Here is a 23,687-nt window from a genome sequence, read left to right on the forward strand (position 1 = left end):
TTCAACGACCTGGATCCCAAACTGAATGGATTAGGTGGAAAAGGATCCGGAGATGATCCCTTTCCTTAACAATATACACATCAAGTTTTATATTTGTAAAAAAATTGATTCATGTAACGTGTTATGTTCCGAATTGTGATCCCTGCCCATATACATATTGTTCAAAGGAGAGACTGCTAGAGGTAGAGCTAGAGCTAGAGGATTTAGGTTATGTTGTTGCTTGGTTTGGAAGGTAATTGAGAGACGGGTGAGGGGGGAGATCTTGCTTCATTTTGCTGTAAACCGGTTTTCCATTAATTTTTAATTAAGGTGGTTAATTAAAGGAGCGATTAGGACGTGAGTAGCATTCAAATGAAAGACGGAATATAATCATCACTTTCTATCGGTTATGGTTACGGGGAGGAGGTTGCTTGTTTAACACAGCCGCAGGTATAACAACCAGCTTGTGCTTTTGGGGAGAGTTGATCTCCCATCAAAATCTAATATCCAATGTTTGGTGGTGAATGATAATAATATGATCGATCCCACATTGACTCCCTCCCAATAGCACTGCCACTTGTTAGTAACACATGTTTTTCTCAGTCTAATTAACCTTTTTTGTTTTTAAATTCAATTTTTCATCGTACGTATTTAATGAGAGGATTGTTTATTTTCTTGTTCATCATTTAAAGATTATTTATGCAATAAATTTGAAGATAGTTTAGTTTTTTTATATGTATGAAACACTTGATGATTTTGGTAACAAATAAGATCGTCGTGATTAACGTGTATTTAATTGATAAATAAGGATGGCTAAAGCATATTCATTTTTATTGTTTTTTTTTTTTACAAATATGATTTTCTAAATGTAAATTAAGAAATGAACCATTTTGATTATGACAAGTGCATATTAAAACTCTTTAACCACAATTGGTGGACAATGAATAATTGTTTATGGGTTTCTGATTCACTGCATGTAAGGCGCGTTCTAAACTATCCTTTTGTCGAGTTTACAAATTCGTGATATTTATCAACAAGGAAATCATATTGTATTAAGTAAAGTAAAAGTTGGCGACCCAAGCCAACAAGCTCTCCGCTTTGCGAGGGTTGAAGAAGAGATGTCTATCGTACACAGTCTTGTCGTTTTGCAAAGAGACTATTTCCACAGCTCGAACTCGTGACATTTTCGTCACAAAGGAGCAACTTTTCTGTTGCACCAAAGGTCGCAAAGTAATTTCTAGACGTGATATTTACCAACAAGGAAATCATATTGCATTAACTGAAGTAATTTTTTTATTATGTAATGTAATGTGAGACGATATCAAGATTTTTAAACGAAGCATGAAATATATTTTTAAACCAGAAAATCAAGCTGTACAGGTATATGTACAAGACCAAGATGCATCCAATGCAGAAATTCAATCAGCTTCTTCTTCTCATCAGAAGTCACGTTAATCGCGTCCAAATCAGAGTCTTCTCACTTTGCAATTCTGCCTTTTGCCCGCCTTCTTAAGTCAGACGTAGATGATTGATGTCGATTTTTTTCTCTGAAGTATTAACATAAAACGAGAACAGAATTTGTTAATTTAGATAAAACCTCGTATTTGAAAGGTTTAGAAGAGCAGAGAATCCTTGTTCTTACAGGCTTACAGCCGGGAATGCTTCTAATCTTTGTTCCTCCTCCTTTTACTTACATGAGGTGAACTGCTTGAGCGCTCCCCTCCGGTGATGGGGGAAATCTCGCTGTTATGACAATCATTCCCACTGCCTTCGGTGCTGTGCCTTGAAATACAGAACGACAGAGTTGAACACGGTTGAATAGGACATGGAGAATCCATGTTTTCTTGATGGTTTTCAGGTTGGTTACAAGCCTTATCGTTGTCCAAGTGAGCAGACCGATTAATGAAAACAGACGAAGCCTCTGATGCATCATGTTCCTGCCAAATGATCATTTAGGAACAGAAATGAGAAAAGAGTTTAAGTCAGAAACCAGAAGAGAAGGAAAATCAAAATTCGCATGCCACACTTGCATTGCCGTTATCTGATTTATCCAGGGATATGCCCTTCTCCACCGACGAGTAAGACACATCTTTATCATGAAGCACTGCAGCTCTGATAGGATCTTGATCACCTCCGAATAGTTCTTCGAAGTTTTGAAATGTCATATCAACATCAGGTATATCGAAATCATCAGAACAAACAAGTTCTTCACAAACCCCTATGTCTTGCATATTTTGAGGCCACAACTGCAAAACCAATACATGATCATATGGAAAAACAAAATGAAATGTGTTATGATCTCTAACAAGGCCTAAAGTTTTCAGTTGTTGTTGAACATAATTAAAACTTAATCTCCCTTGTGGCACTTCTAAACGATAGCCTATCCGTGTTTAAACGAGTAACAAGTGAGATGTAACTACATATCATTCCAAATGAATCAATTTCACCCGCGTTGATCGAACCTGATTACTTTGAACCGGACTTCTGCATTGCCAAAAGGATTCTGTATGCAATGGAAGTCCAGCAGGTGAAGATGGTTGCATATGCTCCATTTGAGAAAATGGAAATGATAAATGATCAACTTTCAGTTCCTGAACCGGACTGTCCCTTTGCCTAAATTTAATGCCGGCATTTTGAGAATGTTGTGAACGCTGATCAAGATGAACATCGAGCCTCTTCGATGTCCGAAGTACTGAGGAAGATAGGTCACTTTGCTCTCTACCGGGTACCAGCAGCGAAGGGCCATTTCCCCCAGAAAGCTGAATCCTTTTCAATTCTAGAATCTGGTGCAGAATGAAATTGTTCTCTTGACCTTCAGGAGATATCTGCAAGATAGAACGCAGTCAGATACACTTTAACGCACGAAGTTACAGCGAATTCCCAAACCTAGTCACATAAGACTGCACCTCATCCATAACGGCAGATGTTCAATATCAAGAGAAACTCCAATTCTGATACTCTCATGCTTTTTAAGTGCGGATAAATATAAACTAGTTAACGAATATTTACATACCAAATTCATATTGTATATTTCAACAGTGCCAATTACATTGTCAGCCAAGTTTAAAGAGAACAATTAAAAGTTCCTGCATACCTTGTATTGTTGACTGCTCGATCCCGCTTCAGGTTCAGCACCTGAAATCCAGGTGAGAGAATTTGCTGCCAGAAGGCCTTCAGCTTGAGAACAAGACTGCTCTAAACTATCCAAGTTTACTGCACTTGAGTCGCACGAAGAGCCACAAGAATTGGACAGAGTCCCATTCAAATCCAAATGCGCACTACAATTGTCGGTCTCGTTCAATTTGAAACCCCACAATGCTGCAAAGTCCTCAGCAGACGGGGAACCTGTGCACGAAAATTCTACAATGCATCAATGTACTGCATATTTTGCGGCCGTCAGATATACCAGTTCTATCTTCTATCTGTCCAGTTGAACAATGTAGTGCATACATTGATGCGTACTAGAAAAACTCACCTGTGTAACTGCTGATTGCCCTTTTTGGATGTTGGGAGGCGATCGTGTGCAAAGCACGGTCACAGGCACGGCACATAAACATCTTGTGATCCAAACACTGAATACAAGCCGGGAAATGTCTGCACAAGTCACACAAGATACTGCGCAAATGCCGGTTGAAAAGTGTGTTTGCCGAATGGACCTTCGCATCGCAGGAGAGGCAAAGAAGTGCTGCATCAGCTTTGCAGCACACAACCGGCCTCAATGCCAAGCAGAACTCACAAAATTTCTCCATTTTATTATCCTTCCAAACTTTGAAACCCCAAATCTGCCGAGCCCTATTTCTGCCAGATATAACCAACAGGAAATGTAGAGTCTTTTTTGCATGTATATATACAAACATACTATTTGAGATTTTCTGATTAGATCTTAATAAGATCAGAGCTTCATTTTCCTCAGCTTTTAGATCGGATGCGGATGGTTGAGAGACAAGGCAATGAATCTTTATGCATTAACTGAATGGCTAAATGATTTCCGATTTCGGTGAATTTCTACGGGGATGATCTTTGAACGAGAATTTAGAAGATAAACTGTTAAGATCGTGTGTTTAAGTTAATGATGCGTGGTTAAACAGGTAATTAAGGCTGCATTAAAGTTTGAAATTTTAACATCATATAGAAAATTCAATTATAATTTCAAATAATAAAAAAAAAGGTTGGACGAAATTCGGAGAAAAAGTACCTCTTTCTGTTGAGCAGGGAATTAAAGGTGAGATGGGGAGTGAGAGAGAGAGCACAGAGCTCGTTTGTTTTGGTTATCTTCTACTTCCTTCTTCTTCCTGCTTTTATCGCGCTTTATGGGTCTGACGTGGACATGTAAGAGGGGAAACTTTTCCAGCGTGGATTCGGATACGTGGCTCGTGGCAATGGGATCATCATCCACGTTATCCAGTTCCAATTGGCTGAGAGACAAGTGTGAATGCACGTGAATTACGCGATCCATGTGATCCGAAGTCTCACTTGCTGTTTCAATTTCTCTACTTTCTTTCGGTTTGTAATCCACCCACCTATTCTGTTCTTTCAGTTACATAAAATGTGAGTGCACTTTTTATATTTTATACGTGTTCCCTTTGTATTGATTTGAAGTACTATCATAATTGCGTGATTGATTTAAATTACTATCATAATTGCGTAAATGAGAATTCTACAGTTTTCGTTATCGAAATGGGCTGAAAATAGCTATTTTGGTTTTGAATTTTGATAACGAATGGCAAAAGAGATGGAAATAGCACCTCAAAAATTGAACTAGCGTCAACAAATAATGGCTCGTTTGGAAGTGCTTTTAAAATAACTAAAAACGGTCTTAGAAAAAATGTTTTTGGGTCCAAAAGCACTTGAAGCACTAGTTATGTGTTTCTTGTAGGAAACATTTAAAGTGTTTTTTCAAGCTTCACCTGCATTTTTACTAAGGATTTGCTCCAAAAATCTTCACCAAAAGCACTTTCAAACATTGTAAAAGCACTTCTAAACGAATGCTAACAGATCACAAATTCCAGCCAAAAACAGAATTAGGGAGTACTGAATCAGGTCCACTATCCACGTTCACATGAGATTTGTGAAGAATATTTTCTTTCTCCAAATCCAATCTCTGTACTTCGAAGCTTGCACTTGTTCTAAAATAATTTCAAAATACAATGACACACTATACAGTTAAAGAGCAGGTACTGCACAAACTACAAACATACACCAAAAGATGCCGGTCAAAGGCCCTTCCAGTCCCCATCAAAGATTCATCAAGGTGACGGATTAAGTTCTTCGGTTGAAGAAACACCTGAATTCAAAGAGGAAAGCCGAAGGGAACCAGAAACACAAACTATTATAGCTAAAACTCAAACAATGGGCAAATATGAGAAATAAACATCTAAAACAAGTATTTGTCGACAGCAGCAGTAACGAAGCAAAATTGGATTAGATTCCAGAAAACAATGAACTCAACCGCTAGAATCAATATCTAGAGTACTGATGTTTCAGCATTAGGACCAGCCACGGTTACACGATATGACAATTATTCCACTTCGAGATCAAAACTTCGTAATTTGGTTCTACCTAAAAAAAAGACTTTCTTGGCACATCTAATGATTTTAATGTGGCAACATGTTTATGAGATTCCCCAGTTCTGAAGCCGGCGAAACGGGTTCTTGCTCTTAATCAACCCAGCCAGGTCCACTCTTTCAAATTTAAGCATAACCAAACCAAGGCTTTTGCTCCTAATTTCCTTTTTCCAGGAAATTTGATGAATTTATACTTTTATACCTAAAACGTTAATACCATGAGTGTAAGGATATACCCTAAAGCAAGAATGTGAAAAGCGATACAAGTCGAAAGATAGATTGCGAAATCATATTTGATGCATTACCATGTCATCTTGAGGTAAAATGCACTTCAATAATGTCATTTTCCTCCATCCCAAGGGCATCAGGCGTAGCAGCTGGACCTATTTTGTCCCCATCAAAACAAAACACCAGACTCTGAAGGTCAAGCTTAACATTATCGGCATACATTTTGAAGAGCCGCTCAAACTTGTCGTCCTGTTGAAGTAGAAGAAAACACAATTGAAATATCACATAGCCCGTATATACATCAGAGATTAGGCCAAAGAGTACTAGACAAAAATATTGTAAAGGTTAATACTTCTGCACAACATACCGCATAAATACGGAACTGCTTAACTCCATCTTTGTCTTGAATAGATATAACAATTTTGTTTCTTTCAGGGCGGGGCTTTGGAGGTTGTTCTTCAACAGCCTCCAATGAGCTACTAAGTTCTCTTTTCACAGACTCCTCTACCGATCTCAACACATTTTCAGCTGATTGTGCAAATGATGCCAGCTCTTGCTTCTTTTTCCTACACTCACAGACCACATTTAATTGGAAAATTTGAATTGCAACAGAGAAACCAAAACGAAAAAGGGTAAACCAAAAACAACAAGCATAACTCGTCATCACTATATCTGAGACCCAAATAAAGCCTTAATATTCTAAGATAACTGGCCACATTGAACTATACTTCTTTCATAAAACAATAAAAGGTCGTACCCAGTGCACAAGGCTCCCGCTTTACGCAGGGTCTGGGAGAGGTGAATGTCGGCTAGCCTTACCTCCATTTATGGAGAGGCTGCTCCCAAGTCTCGAACCCGAGACCTACCGCTCATGGGCGAAGGCACTTGCCATCGCACCAACTTGAATCTAATGAACGGGAAAGCGCATGCACTAGCTGCTAACGCGTCACAAATTTCTACTTGAGGCAAAGATAATCTATATGTTTTGAGAGATATAATACAACAACAACAACAACAACAAAGCCTTTTCCCACTAAGTGGGGTCGGCTATATGAATCCTAGAACGCCATTGCGCTCGGTTTTGTGTCATGTCCTCCGTTAGATCCAAGTACTCTAAGTCTTTTCTTAGAGTCTCTTCCAAAGTTTTCCTAGGTCTTCCTCTACCCCTTCGGCCCTGAACCTCTGTCCCGTAGTCACATCTTCGAACCGGAGCGTCAGTCGGCCTTCTTTGCACATGTCCAAATCACCAGAGCCGATTTTCTCTCATCTTTCCTACAATTTCGGCTACTCCTACTGTACCTCGGATATCCTCATTCCCAATCTTATCCTTTCTCGTGTGCCCACACATCCCACGAAGCATCCTCATCTCCGCTACACCCATTTTGTGTACGTGTTGATGCTTCACCACCCAACATTCTCTGCCATACAACATCGCTGGCCTTATTGCCGTCCTATAAAATTTTCCCTTGAGCTTCAGTGGCCTACGACGGTCACACAACACGCCGGATGCACTCTTTCCATCCAGCTCGTATTCTATGGTTGAGATCTCCATCTAATTCTCCGTTCTCTTGCAAGATAGATCATAGGTAACGAAAACGGTCGCTTTTTGTGATCTTCGCTAGATTGCTCCGGTCATTAGTGTGGATAAGTATATAAATGGATAGAGATAGGAAAGCAAACACAAGATGTACGTGGTTCACCCAGATTGGCTACGTCCACGGAATAGAAGAGTTCTCATTAATTGTGAAGGGTTTACACAAGTACATAGGTTCAAGCTCTCCTTTAGTGAGTACGAGTGAATGATTTAGTATAAATGACATTAGGAAATATTGTGGGAGAATGATCTCGTAATCACGATACTTCTAAGTATCGGAGTGTGGTGTCGTCTTGACTTGCCTTATCTGTCTCATAGGTAGATGTGGCATCTTCTCTGGAAGTACTCTTCCTCCATCCAGGGGTGGTATCTTTAACTGGTGGAGATGCACAAGGTAATGTATCAATTTCACTTGAAGCTTACTTGTAGTTTCAGGCTTGGTCAAGCGCGATACAAACCATGTAGTAGGAGTCCCCCAAGTCGCCGGGCTAGGGGGTCTGCTGAAAGAGGTGACAGACAAGGTAAGCAATCAGAGCTCCGACTGATTGTTCACCTTCTCCCCATCTTGCAGCAGCATGAAGGATAAAGAGAAGAAAAATGAGAAGAGATGATATGAGATACTTTTGCTTTTGAAGAAGTAACTTTCCACAGGCTTATTCTTGAACTGAGCTGGAGGGTTTTCTGGTTTCCTCCAAAGTATAAGGCCGACTGAAGAATTTGAGGGTCAAAACAAGTCCATCAAATCTAGAGTACGTTCCACCCTGCTGATATGGGATACTTTTGCTTTTGACAGAGTAATGGATGTATCGGCACGTGTGCTGTTACGCTTGTCTCCACATGCTTCCTTGTATCCTTCGCACTTGCCCTATCTGTTCCTCAAGCAGATGCGGAATCTTCCCTGGAAACATAAGATGTTGAAGATGAGTACTCGAGAGCAATGCCAGGTAAGTAATCAGGTAAGGGGTTCCAGGCAGTCAGTTCCTGGCTGGAAGCTTGATTCCAAGTGCTGACTGATTGCTCTCTTTCTCCTTGTCTTGCCGGTAAAAACAAGGCCAAAAGAAAAAACAGGGAAAAAGCATGATATGGGATACTCTTGCTTTTAACCCTGATGATATGAGATATTCTTGCTCTAGTATAGCTTGTTTGCAGAGGTATTATCGGGGGGAAAGAAAGCTGAATATTTCGAAAGGCTTTGTTGGGAGTGCCCTATCAGATATGATGAAGGGTTGAGCATTTTTGCAGGTCTGCCTGTCCGTTGGGGATGGAGGTCGACATATATAGGAGTCTCCCTAACAACAAGTAGTAATGCTATTCCTTTACCCTGCTTGGTCATAGCACGGTAGTGGGAGCTGCCAGTTTCACATGTTTTAACTCTGTCAGAGCACTTTGAAAAAGTGGTCTGTGGTATCTGGCTCTCGAAATTCGGAGAACGATGCCTCTTCGATTTTTGAGAAAGCAATCATGTTGGGGGTCTGACTCTCGAGATTCGGAGAGCAGTGTCTCTTCGATTTTTGAGGAAGTAATCATGTTGGGAGTCTGGCTCTCGAGATTCGGAGGGCGGTGCCTCTTCGATTTTGGAGCAAGCAATCTTGTTGGGAGTGTTGTCTCGAATGTGAGTAAAGGTTGGACATGTTTGCTAGTCTACCTTGCCACGAAGCACAAAGGTTGACACATAGGGACTTTCCAATTATCCAGCAATGGTACTGTTCCTTTACCCTCTCTTCGATTTTGAGAAAGTAGTCATGTTGGGAGTCTGGCTCTCGAGATTCGGAGGACGGTGCCTCTTCGATTTTGGAGCAAGCAATCTTGTTGGGACTGTTTTCTCGAATGTGAGTAAAGGTTGGGCATGTTTGCTAGTCTACCTTGCCACGAAGCACAGAGGTTGACACACAGGGACTTTCCAATTATCCAGCAGTGGTACTGTTCCTTTACCCTTGTGGGTAATAATATGGTAGCTAGACCTTCAAAATTTATGTGTCTAAACTTTGTTAGTGCTGTTTCTTTGCTATTCTTTTACCTTTCTTGGTCAGAGCGATGTAGTGGGAGCTGCAAGCTTCACGTGCTCAACTTTGGCAGAGAACTTTGGCAAAGTGATCTGTGGTACCCATGAGTTATTGTTGCGTGTGGGAAGTGGGTGATTGAACAGTAAGATTCATGTGCTTTCTCCTTCACCAGAAGTCTTCGACAGAATGCCCATAATTTCTGCAAAGCTGAGTGTGCGTGTGACAGGTGCTGACAAGGCTAGAAAAGTAGGTGCCTCTTTGATTTCTGAGATCGGCCCTCGTGGTCTCTGAGCAGCCCAGCTTTTGAGAAAGCGAGCGCCTCTTCGATTGATTCGGAGAACGGTGCCTCACCGATTTTTGAGAAAGCAATCATGTTGGGGGTCTGGCTCTCGAGATTCGGGGAGCAGTGTCTCTTCGATTTTTGAGAAAGTAATCATGTTGGGAGAGTGGCTCTCGAGATTCGGAGGGCGGTGCCTCTTCGATTTTGGAGCAAGCAATCTTGTTGGGAGTGTTTTCTCGAATGTGAGTAAAGGTTGGGCATGTTTGCTAGTCTACCTTGCCACGAAGCACAGAGGTTGACACACAGGGACTTTCCAATTATCCAGCAATGGTACTGTTCCTTTACCCTCTCTTCGATTTTTAAGAAAGTAGTCATGTTGGGAGTCTGGCTCTTTAGATTCGGAGGACGGTGCCTCTTCGATTTTGGAGCAAGCAATCTTATTGGGAGTGTTTTCTCGAATGTGAGTAAAGGTTGGGCATGTTTGCTAGTCTACCTTGCCACGAAGCACAGAGGTTGACATACATGGACTTTCCAATTATCCAGCAGTGGTACTGTTCCTTTACCCTTGTGGGTAATAATATGGTAGCTAGACCTTCAAAATTTATGGGTCTAAACTTTGTTAGTGCTGTTTCTTTGCTATTCTTTTACCCTTCTTGGTCAGAGCGATGTAGTGGGAGCTGCAAGCTTCACGTGCTCAACTTTGGCAGAGAACTTTGGCAAAGTTATCTGTGGTACCCATGAGCTATTGTTGCGTGTGGGAAGTGGGTGATTGAACAGTAAGATTCATGTGTTTTCTACTTCCCCAGAAGTCTTTGACAGAATGCCCATAATTTCCGCAAAGCTGAGTGTGCGTGTGACAGGTGCTGACAAGGCTGGAAAAGTAGGTGCCTCTTCGATTTCTGAGATCGGCCCTCGTGGTCTCTAGGGAGCCCAGCTTTTGAGAAAGCGAGCGCCTCTTCGATTTCTGAGATCGGCCTTCGTGGTCTTTGAGCAGCCCAACTTTTGAGAAAGCAAACGGCTCTTCGATTTCTGAGATCAACCCTCGTGATCTCTAAGCAGCCCAACTTTTGAGAAAGCAAACGCCTCTTCGATTTCTGAGCAGGCGCCTCTTTGATTTCTGAAGCTCCGTCGAGTGCAGATTTTTATAGGGGCTGGCATTAAGTTCCAAAGCACACTTGAATCTCCACCAGTAGAAGCTTCATTCTTGCACTTCTAAGATCTTGATTTGTCCGACCTCTTCTCTCTTCAACACCTTTGAAAATGTCTGGCCCCTCCGACCGTCGTTTTGACTTGAACCTTGTTGAAGAGGCAGCCCCGCCTTCTCCAGACAACATATGGCGCCCATCCTTCGTCTCCCCAACTGGTCCTCTTACCGTTGGGGATTCCGTGATGAAGAATGATATGACCGCTGCGGTGGTGGCCAGGAACCTTCTCACTCCCAAAGATAACAGACTACTTTCCAAACGGTCTGATGAGTTAGCTGTTAAGGATTCGCTGGCTCTCAGTGTTCAGTGTGCAGGTTCTGTGTCTAATATGGCACAACGCCTATTTGCTCGAACCCGCCAAGTTGAATCATTGGCGGCTGAAGTGATGAGTCTCAAACAGGAGATTAGAGGGCTCAAGCATGAGAATAAACAGTTGCACCGGCTCGCACATGACTATGCTACAAACATGAAGAGGAAGCTTGACCAGATGAAGGAAACTGATGGTCAGGTTTTACTTGATCATCAGAGATTTGTGGGTTTGTTCCAAAGGCATTTATTGCCTTCGTCTTCTGGGGCTGTACCGCGTAATGAAGCTCCAAATGATCAACCTCTGATGCCTCCTCCTTCTAGGGTTATGTCCAGTACTGAGGCTCCAAATGATCCCCCTCCGGTGCCTTCTCTTTCTGGGGCTCTACCGACTGCTGAGACTTCTCCTAAGCAACCTTTGTGAAGGCTCCCTCTTGTGTGTTTATTTTGACTCCTGTATATGTACATATTTGTAGCTTATCGGGGATATCAATAAATAAGCTTTCCTTCATTTCAACGTATTGTGTTAAATACACCAAAGCCTTCTTCGCTAAGTTCTTTGAATTTTCTTTTGTTGAAGCTTGTATGTTGAAGCTTTCTGAGTGGAGCATGTAGGTTGGGGTAGTGTTCCCTTAATTTCCCGAGTGAGGAAAACTTCTTGGTTGGAGACTTGGAAAATCCAAGTCACTGAGTGGGATCGGCTATATGAATCTTAGAACGCCATTGTGCTCGATCCTGTGTCATGTCCTTCGTTAGGTCCAAGTACGCTAAGTCTTTTCTTAGAGTCTCTTCCAAAGTTTTCCTAGGTCTTCCTCTACCCCTTCGGCCCTGAACCTCTGTCCCATAGTCGCATCTTCTAATCGGAGCGTCAGTAGGCCTTCTTTGCACATGTCCAAACCACCGTAACCGATTTTCTCTCATCTTTCCTTCAATTTCGGCTACTCCTACTTTACCCCGGATATCCTCATTCCTAATCTTATCCTTTCTCGTGTGCCCACACATCCAACGAAGCATCCTCATCTCCGCTACACCCATTTTGTGTACGTGTTGATGTTTCACCGCCCAACATTCTGTGCCATACAGCATTGCCGGCCTTATTGCCGTCCTATAAAATTTTCCCTTGAGCTTCAGTGGCATACGGCGGTCACACAACACACCGGATGCACTCTTCCACTTCATCCATCCAGCTTGTATTCTATGGTTGAGATCTCCATCTAATTCTCCGTTCTTTTGCAAGATAGATCCTAGGTAACGAAAACGGTCGCTCTTTGGTATTTCTTGATCTCCGATCCTCACCCCTAACTCGTTTTGGCCTCCATTTGCACTGAACTTGCACTCCATATATTCTGTCTTTGATCGGCTGAGGCGAAGACCTTTAGATTCCAACACTTCTCTCCAAAGGTTAAGCTTTGCATTTACCCCTTCCTGAGTTTCATCTATCAACACTATATCGTCTGCGAAAAGCATACACCAAGGAATATCATCTTGAATATGTCCTGTTAACTCATCCATTACCAACGCAAAAAGGTAAGGACTTAAGGATGAGCCTTGATGTAATCCTACAGTTATGGGAAAGCTTTCGGTTTGTCCTTCATGAGTTCTTACGGCGGTCTTTGCTCCTTCATACATATCCTTTATAGCTTGGATATATGCTACTCGTACTCCTTTCTTCTCTAAAATCCTCCAAAGAATGTCTCTTGGGACCCTATCATACGCTTTTTCCAAATCTATAAAGACCATGTGTAAATCCTTTTTCCCATCTCTATATCTTTCCATCAATCTTCGTAAGAGATAGATTGCCTCCATGGTTGAGCGCCCTGGCATGAACCCGAATTGGTTGTCCGAAACCCGTGTCTCTTGCCTCAATCTATGCTCAATGACTCTCTCCCAGAGCTTCATTGTATGACTCATTAGCTTAATACCCCTATAGTTCATGCAATTTTGTACGTCGCCCTTATTCTTGTAGATAGGCACCAAAGTGCTCGTTCGCCACTCATTTGGCATCTTCTTCGTTTTCAAAATCCTATTGAAAAGGTCAGTGAGCCATGTTATACCTGTCTCTCCCAAAACTTTCCACACTTCGATTGGTATATCGTCTGGGCCTATTGCTTTTCTATGCTTCATCTTCTTCAAAGCTACAACCACTTCTTCCTTCCGGATTCGACGATAAAAGGAGTAGTTTCTACACTCTTCTGAGTTACTCAACTCTCCTAAAGAAGCACTCCTTTCATGTCCTTCATTGAAAAGATTATGAAAATAACCTCTCCATCTGTCTTTAACCGCGTTCTCTGTAGCAAGAACCTTTCCATCCTCATCCTTGATGCACCTCACTTGGTTTAGGTCCCTTGTCTTCTTTTCCCTTGCTCTAGCTAGTTTATAGATATCCAACTCTCCTTCTTTGGTATCTAGTCGTTTATACATATCGTCGTAAGCCGCTAACTTAGCTTCTCTGACAGCTTTCTTCGCCTCTTGCTTCGCTTTTCTATACCTTTCACCATTTTCATCGGTCCTCTCCTTGTATAAGGCTTTACAACATTCCTTCTTAGCCTTCACCTTTGTTTGTACCTCCTCATTCCACCACCAAGATTCCTTTTGGTGTGGGGCAAAGCCCTTGGACTCTCCTAATACCTCTTTTGCTACTTTTCGGATACAACTAGCCATGGAATCCCACATTTGGCTAGCTTCCCCCTCTCTATCCCACACACATTGGGTGATTACCTTCTCTTTGAAAATGGCTTGTTTTTCTTCTTTTAGATTCCACCATCTAGTTCTTGGGCACTTCCAAGTCTTGTTCTTTTGTCTTACTCTTTTGATATGTACATCCATCACCAACAAGCGATGTTGATTAGCCACGCTCTCTCCTGGTATAACTTTGCAATCCTTACAAGTTATACGATCCCCTTTCCTCATTAGAAGAAAATCTATTTGTGTTTTTGACGACCCACTCTTGTAGGTGATCACATGTTCTTCTCTCTTCTTAAAGAAGGTGTTGGCTAAGAAGAGATCATATGCCATTGCAAAATCCAAGATAGCTTCCCCATCCTCGTTTCTCTCCCCAAAACCATGGCCACCATGAAAACCTCCATAGTTGCCTGTCTCCCTGCCCACGTGTCCATTTAAATCTCCTCCTATAAATAACTTCTCCGTCTGAGCAATTCCTTGCACCAAGTCTCCAAGATCTTCCCAAAATTTCTCCTTCGAACTCGTATCCAACCCTACTTGAGGTGCGTACGCACTAATCACATTGATAAGTTCTTGTCCTATTACAATCTTGATTGCCATGATTCTATCTCCTACCCTCTTGACATCTACAACATCTTGTACCAAGGTCTTGTCCACGATGATGCCAACACCGTTTCTCGTTCTATTTGTGCCCGAATACCAAAGTTTAAACCCTGAGTTTTCTAGATCCTTTGCCTTACTACCAACCCACTTAGTTTCTTGTAGGCACATAATATTTATCCTTCTCCTCACCATAACTTCCACTACTTCCATAGATTTTCCCGTTAAGGTTCCTATATTCCACGTTCCTAAACGCATTTTGCTCTCTTGAACTCTACCCTTCTGTCCTAGCTTCTTCACCCTCCCCCGTCTAATAGGATCAAAGTACTTCTTTTGTGTGTCCCGGGTAAAGTTGATAGGAGCATATGCTCCCAAACAACTTTGAGTGGAGTCGTTCGAAAAGAAGTTTCTATGGCCCCCTTGCTCATTTAACACTGCATCCGGGTGCCGATGGAGATACAGCGACCCTTGCTCACTTATCACTGTGCTCGGGCCACACAGCGCGCCACTTACGGGTGACGCCCTAGCTTTAGCGCGATTTTGTTCTGGATTCATTTTCATAAGGATTCGACGTGATCATGGAGTGCCGGCTGTCGACTACCTGACGCCCTCCCCCTCCTCCTTTATCCGGGCTTGGGACCGGCCATGTAAGACATAGGCGGAGTTTTGAGAGATATAATAATTACAGTAAAAAACCCACAAAAACCCAAAATCCAAATACCTCAGTTCCATTATGGTAGAATCCCCACCCTTCCGCTTAGCGCCGGCAGAAACCTTGGGTGGAGGAGGTAACCAGTCCTCCTCTTCCTTATCTTCACAGCTAATAACATTCACTACCTTCACAGGTTCGTCAACCTTCTCAACCTAATCGCAATATTATCCAAAATAATGTCAACAGATACTGCAATTTACATCAATTCCTCTTATCATATGGAATTTAACACACACAGAGACAGAGCACAATTTCAATAACAAATTGTTACCACGGAATCGGAAATTTTCCTCCTTTTCGGAGGAGAAGCTGACGGAGCATCTAATTCATCGTCTATACAAACATAAAAACAATAACAAAAATCGAATCAAGCTTTTTTTTATGAAAAAGTTGAATAATTTATGCGTCCTATCAACTGAATCGACCAAAATTAGGAGGAAAGAGCTCACCGTCGAGGCATATTAGATTGACGGGCTGAACGCGTCTGTAATCGAATAAGGGCTCGAGCTCCTCGGAAAAATCCTCCTGGAAAATCAGAAGTTACAGTGAGATGTGCTACCACTGCTGAATATAGTTATAGAATAAAAATCGAAATCTGAACAAATTAAAACCCTAATGCGTTTGGAGTGAGCATCTCACCATTGTCGACCCGAGAAGTCAGACTCTCCGACTTTTCAATTCAATTTAATTCAAGCGATAGTTTTATCTTTTAAGCGTCCCGCCGAAAGAAGCAGCCTAATCAAACACATTTTCGAAGAAAAAAATCTCTGGGCTGGGCCTGATCTATTGATCCAATTATCCAACATGCCAAATTTTTTATACGAATTTCAAGAGTCATGCTCTTTTAAGGTTCTCATTTTGAGAATTTGTGAAGACCAAATACTTAAAATATTTAACAACTTAATAAAACATACAGTATGTTTTGAAAAACTTGGTGGTTTTTTAATTTTTAATTTTTATTATTCAACGATACATTATGAGTAACAAAAGAAAATTCAAAGAACTTAGCGAAGAAGGCTTTGGTGTATTTAACACAATACGTTGAAATGAAGGAAAACTTATTTATTGATATCCCCGATAAGCTACAAATATGTACATATACATGAGTCAAAATAAGCACACAAGAGGGAGCCTTCACAAAGGTTGCTTAGGAGAAGTCTCAGCAGTCGGTAGAGCCCCAGAAAGAGAAGGCACCGGAGGGGGATCATTTGGAGCCTCAGTACTGGACAGAACCCTAGAAGGAGGAGGCATCAGAGGTTGATCATTTGGAGCTTCATTACGCGGTACAGCCCCAGAAGACGAAGGCAATAAATGCCTTTGGAACAAACCCACAAATCTCTGATGATCAAGTAAAACCTGACCATCAGTTTCCTTCATCTGGTCAAGCTTCCTCTTCATGTTTGTAGCATAGTCATGTGCGAGCCGGTGCAACTGTTTATTCTCATGCTTGAGCCCTCTAATCTCCTGTTTGAGACTCATCACTTCAGCCGCCAATGATTCAACTTGGCGGGTTCGAGCAAATAGGCGTTGGGCCATATTAGACACAGAACCTGCACACTGAACACTGAGAGCCAGCGAATCCTTAACAGCTAACTCATCAGACCGTTTGGAAAGTAGTCTGTTATCTTTGGGAGTGAGAAGGTTCCTGGCCACCACCGCAGCGGTCATATCATTCTTCATCACGGAATCCCCAACGGTAAGAGGACCAGTAGGGGAGACGAAGGATGGGCGCCATATGTTGTCTGGAGAAGGCGGGGCTGCCTCTTCAACAAAGTTCAAGTCAAAACGACGGTCGGAGGGGCCAGACATTTTCAAAGGTGTTGAAGAGAGAAGAGGTCGGACAAATCAAGATCTTAGAAGTGCAAGAATGAAGCTTCTACTGGTGGAGATTCAAGTATGATTTGGAACTTAATGCCAGCCCCTATAAAAATCTGCACTCGACGAAGCTTCAGAAATCGAAGAGGCGCCTGCTCAGAAATCGAAGAGGCGTTTGCTTTCTCAAAAGCTGGGCTGCTTAGAGATCACGAGGGTTGATCTCAGAAATCGAAGAGGCGTTTGCTTTCTCAAAAGTTGGGCTGCTCAAAGACCACGAAGGCCGATCTCAAAAATCGAAGAGGCGCTCGCTTTCTCAAAAGCTGGGCTCCCCAGAGACCACGAGGGCCGATATCAGAAATCGAAGAGGCACCTACTTTTCCAGCCTTTTCCAGCCTTGTCAGCACCTGTCACACGCACACTCAGTTTTGCGGAAATTATGGGCATTCTGTCAAAGACTTCTGGGGAAGTAGAAAACACATGAATCTTACTGTTCAATCACCCACTTCCCACACGCAACAATAGCTCATGGGTACCACAGATAACTTTGCCAAAGTTCTCTGCCAAAGTTGAGCACGTGAAGCTTGCAGCTCCCACTACATCGCTCTGACCAAGAAGGGTAAAAGAATAGCAAAGAAACAGCACTAACAAAGTTTAGACCCATAAATTTTGAAGGTCTAGCTACCATATTATTACCCACAAGGGTAAAGGAACAGTACCACTGCTGGATAATTGGAAAGTCCCTGTGTGTCAACCTCTGTGCTTCGTGGCAAGGTAGACTAGCAAACATGCCCAACCTTTACTCACATTCGAGAAAACACTCCCAATAAGATTGCTTGCTCCAAAATCGAAGAGGCACCGTCCTCCGAATCTCGAGAGCCAGACTCCCAACATGACTACTTTCTTAAAAATCGAAGAGAGGGTAAAGGAACAGTACCATTGCTGGATAATTGGAAAGTTCCTGTGTGTCAACCTCTGTGCTTCGTGGCAAGGTAGACTAGCAAACATGCCCAACCTTTACTCACATTCGAGAAAACACTCCCAACAAGATTGCTTGCTCCAAAATCGAAGAGGCACCGCCCTCCGAATCTCGAGAGCCAGACTCCCAACATGATTACTTTATCAAAAATCGAAGAGACACTGCTCCCCGAATCTCGAGAGCCAGACCCCCAGCATGATTGCTTTCTCAAAAATCGATGAGGCATCGTTCTCTGAATCAATCGAAGAGGCGCTCGCTTTCTCAAAAGCTGGGCTGCTCAGAGACCACGAGGGCCGATCTCAGAAATCGAAGAGGCACCTACTTTTCTAGCCTTGTCAACACCTGTCACACGCACACTCAGCTTTGCAGAAATTATGGGCATTCTGTCGAAGACTTCTGGTGAAGTAGAAAGCACATGAATCTTACTGTTCAATCACCCACTTCCCACACGCAACAATAGCTCATGGGTACCACAAATAACTTTGCCAAAGTTCTCTGCCAAAGTTGAGCACGTGAAGCTTGCAGCTCCCACTACATCGCTCTGACCAAGAAAGGTAAAAGAATAGCAAAGAAACAGCACTAACAAAAGTTTAGACACATAAATTTTGAAGGTCTAGCTACCATATTATTACCCACAACTGTAAAGGAACAGTACCACTGCTGGATAATTGGAAAGTCCCTGTGTGTCAACCTCTGTGCTTCGTGGCAAGGTAGACTAGCAAACATGCCCAACCTTTACTCACATTCGAGAAAACACTCCCAATAAGATTGCTTGCTCCAAAATCGAAGAGGCACCGTCCTCCGAATCTCGAGAGCCAGACTCCCAACATGACTACTTTCTCAAAATCGAAGAGAGGGTAAAGGAACAGTACCATTGCTGGATAATTGGAAAGTCCCTGTGTGTCAACCTTTGTGCTTCGTGGCAAGGTAGACTAGCAAACATGCCCAACCTATACTCACATTCGAGACAACACTCCCAACAAGATTGCTTGCTCCAAAATCGAAGAGGCACCACCCTCCGAATCTCGAGAGCCAGACTCCCAACATGATTACTTCCTCAAAAATCGAAGAGACACTGCTCTCCGAATCTCGAGAGTCATACCCCCAGCATGATTGCTTTCTCAAAAATCGAAGAGACATCGTTCTCCGAATCTCGAGAGCCAGATACCACAGACCACTTTTTCAAAGTGCTCTGACAGAGTTAAAACATGTGAAACTGGCAGCTCCCACTACCGTGCTATGACCAAGCAGGGTAAAGGAATAGCATTACTACTTGTTGTTAGGGAGACTCCTATATATGTCGACCTCCATCCCCAACGGACAGGCAGACCTGCAAAAATGCTCAACCCTTCATCATATCTGAGAGGGCACTCCCAACGAAGCCTTTCGAAATATTCAGCTTTCTTTCCCCCCGATAATACCTCTGCAAACAAGCTATACTAGAGCAAGAATATCTCATATCATCAGGGTTAAAAGCAAGAGTATCCCATATCATGCTTTTTTCCTGTCTTTTCTTTTGGCCTTGTTTTTACCTGCAAGACAAGGAGAAAGAGAGCAATCAGTCAGCACTTGGAATCAAGCTTCCAGCCAGGAACTGACTGCCTGGAACCCCTTACCTGATTACTTACCTGGCATTGCTCTCGAGTACTCATCTTCAACATCTTATGTTTCCAGGGAAGATTCCGCATCTGCTTGAGGAACAGATAGGGCAAGTGCGAAGGATACAAGGAAGCATGTGGAGACAAGCGTAACAGCACACGTGCCGATACATTCATTACTCTGTCAAAAGCAAAAGTATCCCATATCAGCAGGGTGGAACGTACTCTAGATTTGATGGACTTGTTTTGACCCTCAAATTCTTCAGTCGGCCTTATACTCTGGAGGAAACCAGAAAACCCTCCAGCTCAGTTCAAGAATAAGCCTGTGGAAAGTTACTTCTTCAAAAGCAAAAGTATCTCATATCATCTCTTCTCATTTTTCTTCTCTTTATCCTTCATGCTGCTGCAAGATGGGGAGAAGGTGAACAATCAGTCGGAGCTTTGATTGCTTACCTTGTCTGTCACCTCTTTCAGCAGACCCCCTAGCTCGGCGACTTGGGGGACTCCTACTACATGGTTTGTATCGCGCTTGACCAAGCCTGAAACTACAAGTAAGCTTCAAGTGAAATTGATACATTACCTTGTGCATCTCCACCAGTTAAAGATACCACCCCTGGATGGAGGAAGAGTACTTCCAGAGAAGATGCCACATCTACCTATGAGACAGATAAGGCAAGTCAAGACGACACCACACTCCGATACTTAGAAGTTTCGTGATTACGAGATCATTCTCCCACAATATTTCCTAATGTCATTTGTACTAAATCATTCACTTGTACTCACTAAATGAGAGCTTGAACCTATGTACTTGTGTAAACCCTTCACAATTAATGAGAACTCTTCTATTCCGTGGACGTAGCCAATCTGGGTGAACCACGTACATCTTGTGTTTGCTTTCCTATCTCTATCCATTTATATACTTATCCACACTAATGACCGGAGCAATCTAGCGAAGATCACAAAAAGCGATCGTTTTCGCTACCTAGGATCTATCTTGCAAGAGAACGGAGAATTAGATGGAGATCTCAACCATAGAATACGAGCTGGATGGAAAGAGTGCATCCGGCGTGTTGTGTGACCGTCGTAGGCCACTGAAGCTCAAGGGAAAATTTTATAGGACGGCAATAAGGCTAGCGATGTTGTATGGCACAGAATGTTGGGTGGTGAAGCATCAACACGTACACAAAATGGGTGTAGCGGAGATGAGGATGCTTCGTGGGATGTGTGGGCACACGAGAAAGGATAAGATTGGGAATGAGGATATCCGAGGTAAAGTAGGAGTAGCCGAAATTGTAGGAAAGATGAGAGAAAATCGGCTCCGGTGATTTTGAACATGTGCAAAGAAGGCCGACTGACGCTCCGGTTCGAAGATGTGACTACGGGACAGAGGTTCAGGGCCGAAGGGGTAGAGGAAGACCTAGGACAACTTTGGAAGAGACTCTAAGAAAAGACTTAGAGTACTTGGATCTAACGGAGGACATGACACAAAACCGAGCGCAATGGCGTTCTAGGATTCATATAGCCGACCCCACTTAGTGGGAAAAGGCTTTGTTGTTGTTGTTGTTGTAACGATACATTATGAGTAGGGGATAAACTGGTATCAAATTCGAGTTTAGGAAAACTTGACGATTTTAGAGTGTGATGACAGGATTTTGAAAAGTCGCGATGACATTTCCCTTGAACCCTTCTTTAAGGTGACATTCAAAATTGTTGTATAAAAAAGATAATCATTAATTGTTATTTGGGTGAACCACTTAAGACTCTCAAATTTTAAGGTCGACTTCAAATTAGTACCGGAATTTTGATGGCTCAACAAAGTCATATCCGTCGATAGACTCGTCGACTAATGTGCCTAAATGTATAGTTTTCGCGTGTTGGGTCTAGTTTGTTAAGACATCAAAGTTCAAGTAGCAGTTTGGAATCAACCCTAAAGTTCGAATAATTTTAGGTAATTCACTCCTCTCTTCTTTTTATATGGCATATAACGAGAATTTTCTTTTGTAAAGCAAAAGTTATATTGAATTAGTAATATATGGAAGTTTTACAAATTAAAAAAAGATTGAAGCGCGGGAGCGCCTACCAAGAAGCCCAAGGCTACTCCCGCCACGCCAACAGGCGCAAGCTTTGTTTTAATTTTTAATATAACGAGTTATTCACACTAATCGTGGCTAAACTAGTTGCTCAAATTATTTTCTATTTAATTATTGAGTAATCCGACTCCAATTAAATTCGTCTGTAATATATAGGGCTAGTTATTCGTAATTAACAGATTTGGTAACATTATTTGGTACTCATAAGTAATCAGCCTAAGCTGCAACATAATTTTTATTTTAAAATAATACTAGTCATTTTAAATATTAGGAAATTAAGTTTAAAAATAAAAACCTCATTAAAACTCCAAATAACTAACTCTTTGACTCATCATTTCTTGGAGCAATTTTATACTTTTAAGAGAAGTCAATTCAAGCCACGTGTCAGAGTTTGTTGCTGACTTTGAACATTTTTTGGATTTTTTTTCACTTTCCATCAAAATTAAGAATTGGAATTAAACATTATTGTTAATCAGGATAAGGGCTTCTAAATTAGTCATTAGACTTTTGAATTAATTTGCCTAAAAAGCTCATTGGTCAAAAACCTTAATATTAGGGAATTTTTTCATAATTTTTTTTTTCTTGTTCTATACTTTCCTTGTAATTATGCAGAACATGCATCTGCAATTTTTTTAGAACTATAATAACAATCAAGTCTTAATTGAGTGGAATCGGCCTTAAGAAACTAAGTACAGTTTGGACATGTACGGTTTAAAATTACGTCGAGGATCTTCGTTGTAATGTTTTCTGTTTTCATAAACAAAAATAATGGCTAAAACTTAAAAATGCATAAAAAATAAGAAAATAATTGAAATTTTCTCCCTCACTTCTTCTTAGTACTTCAGTTTCAAGTTTTAACCACATTGGTCGACACTCCGTTGACCAGAGTGTGGCCATTTCACTCACAATTTCAGCTTCACTACAATTTCTTCAGTTATATAGATAAATGTGAGCTCTCACAACAAACAAATTTCAATTTTGCTTAAGCACCTCAAAGTTCATGTCATTGGTAACTCTCATCTTTTGTCTCTCTATATCTCTCTCTAGGTTAAGGGCTTAAAGCTTCTTAATCTATATCTAATCCTTTTTTCTATGATATTAATCCCCATAATCTAACTTCTAAATAATTTTTCTTTTCAGATTCAAGCTTCTAGATCTCGTACTTTCTTTGTTTGTTGTAATTGTTTTGGTGTCCATGGAAAACATGAGCCCTAAAGAAAGTAATGGTCTCCCTAGCTTTGCCCATGGCCTCCAAATCTTGGTGGTAGATCATGATACATTGTCCCTCATGTGCATAGCGTCGACGTTAGAAAAATACTCCTTCAAAGGTAAATCATTCCATAATTCTCATCATTTCTTTTGTCTAGGCATATGTCTTGATACCTTCAAAGATCTTTAGTCAACACAAGCTTAATTTGATACGCCAATATTAATAATATGGTGTCATGTTGATCTATGAAATAAGAGTGACATGGATACGAAATTCCACCTACATTTTATGTATACACGTCTATAACAAAGTAATTGATTTTAGATCGAAAATTTGAAATTCTTTGTGTGGATCTAAAGCATGAATAACGGGGATTTTCTTATGAACAAGGGACATTTAAATGATTAAAGTAGTTATCGCATACACAACGATATAAGATTTATTCTGATTTTATCAGTCTATATAATTTTTGGTCTCTTTATTCTTGCATACACATTAAGATAAAATTTCTTTGATTTTATCTATTTATATGTCTGTATAATTTTTCGTTGATGATTGATTAAGATAAATTTTTCTGATTATATCGGTTTATTTGTCTGTATAGTTTTTCGTTAATACTATCACTTGAAGATTTCTTGTGTGTAGGCATATGTATTAATTTTCTTTCATATACATCATTTGTTTGCACATAAAGTTTATTTATTTATTATTTTTTTAATATCTGGATATTTTGTAACTTGGTTAATGGCTCTCTCTCTGTCGTTTCTCTTCTAGTTACCACAACTGCACTGGCTTCTGTTGCTTTGTCGATGATTAAGGAACAAAAGTATCATTACGATCTAGTA

At 41.4% G+C, this 23,687-nt stretch overlaps 2 protein-coding genes across 3 annotated transcripts; both read right to left on the minus strand.

Moving 5' to 3' along the window:
* Window positions 1-1,249: 1,249 nt before the first annotated feature.
* Window positions 1,250-4,315, minus strand: LOC126608799 (putative zinc finger protein At1g68190). Its single transcript, XM_050276801.1, has 7 exons — window positions 4,175-4,315; window positions 3,455-3,777; window positions 3,074-3,324; window positions 2,442-2,804; window positions 2,010-2,225; window positions 1,622-1,916; window positions 1,250-1,526 (listed from the first exon to the last, which is right to left on the minus strand). The coding sequence occupies exons 2-6, from the start codon at window positions 3,726-3,728 to the stop codon at window positions 1,644-1,646; spliced, it is 1,377 nt and encodes a 458-aa protein (XP_050132758.1). The 5' UTR covers window positions 3,729-3,777; window positions 4,175-4,315; the 3' UTR covers window positions 1,250-1,526; window positions 1,622-1,643.
* Window positions 4,316-4,982: 667 nt separating this feature from the next.
* On the minus strand, window positions 4,983-15,952 carry LOC126608819 (uncharacterized). 2 transcript variants are annotated; one of them, XM_050276824.1, is made up of 7 exons: window positions 15,793-15,952; window positions 15,603-15,678; window positions 15,425-15,486; window positions 15,163-15,305; window positions 6,139-6,337; window positions 5,849-6,020; window positions 4,983-5,263 (listed from the first exon to the last, which is right to left on the minus strand). In XM_050276824.1, the coding sequence occupies exons 1-6, from the start codon at window positions 15,793-15,795 to the stop codon at window positions 5,853-5,855; spliced, it is 651 nt and encodes a 216-aa protein (XP_050132781.1). In that variant the 5' UTR covers window positions 15,796-15,952; the 3' UTR covers window positions 4,983-5,263; window positions 5,849-5,852. The 2 variants fall into 2 exon arrangements, with proteins under 2 accessions (XP_050132781.1, XP_050132782.1); XM_050276825.1 differs by lacking the exon at window positions 4,983-5,263 and adding an exon at window positions 5,383-5,745.
* Between the last annotated feature and the right edge of the window lie 7,735 nt (window positions 15,953-23,687).

Source organism: Malus sylvestris, chromosome 16, assembly GCF_916048215.2.
Source record: "Malus sylvestris chromosome 16, drMalSylv7.2, whole genome shotgun sequence".
Classification (NCBI taxonomy): Eukaryota; Viridiplantae; Streptophyta; class Magnoliopsida; order Rosales; family Rosaceae; genus Malus; species Malus sylvestris.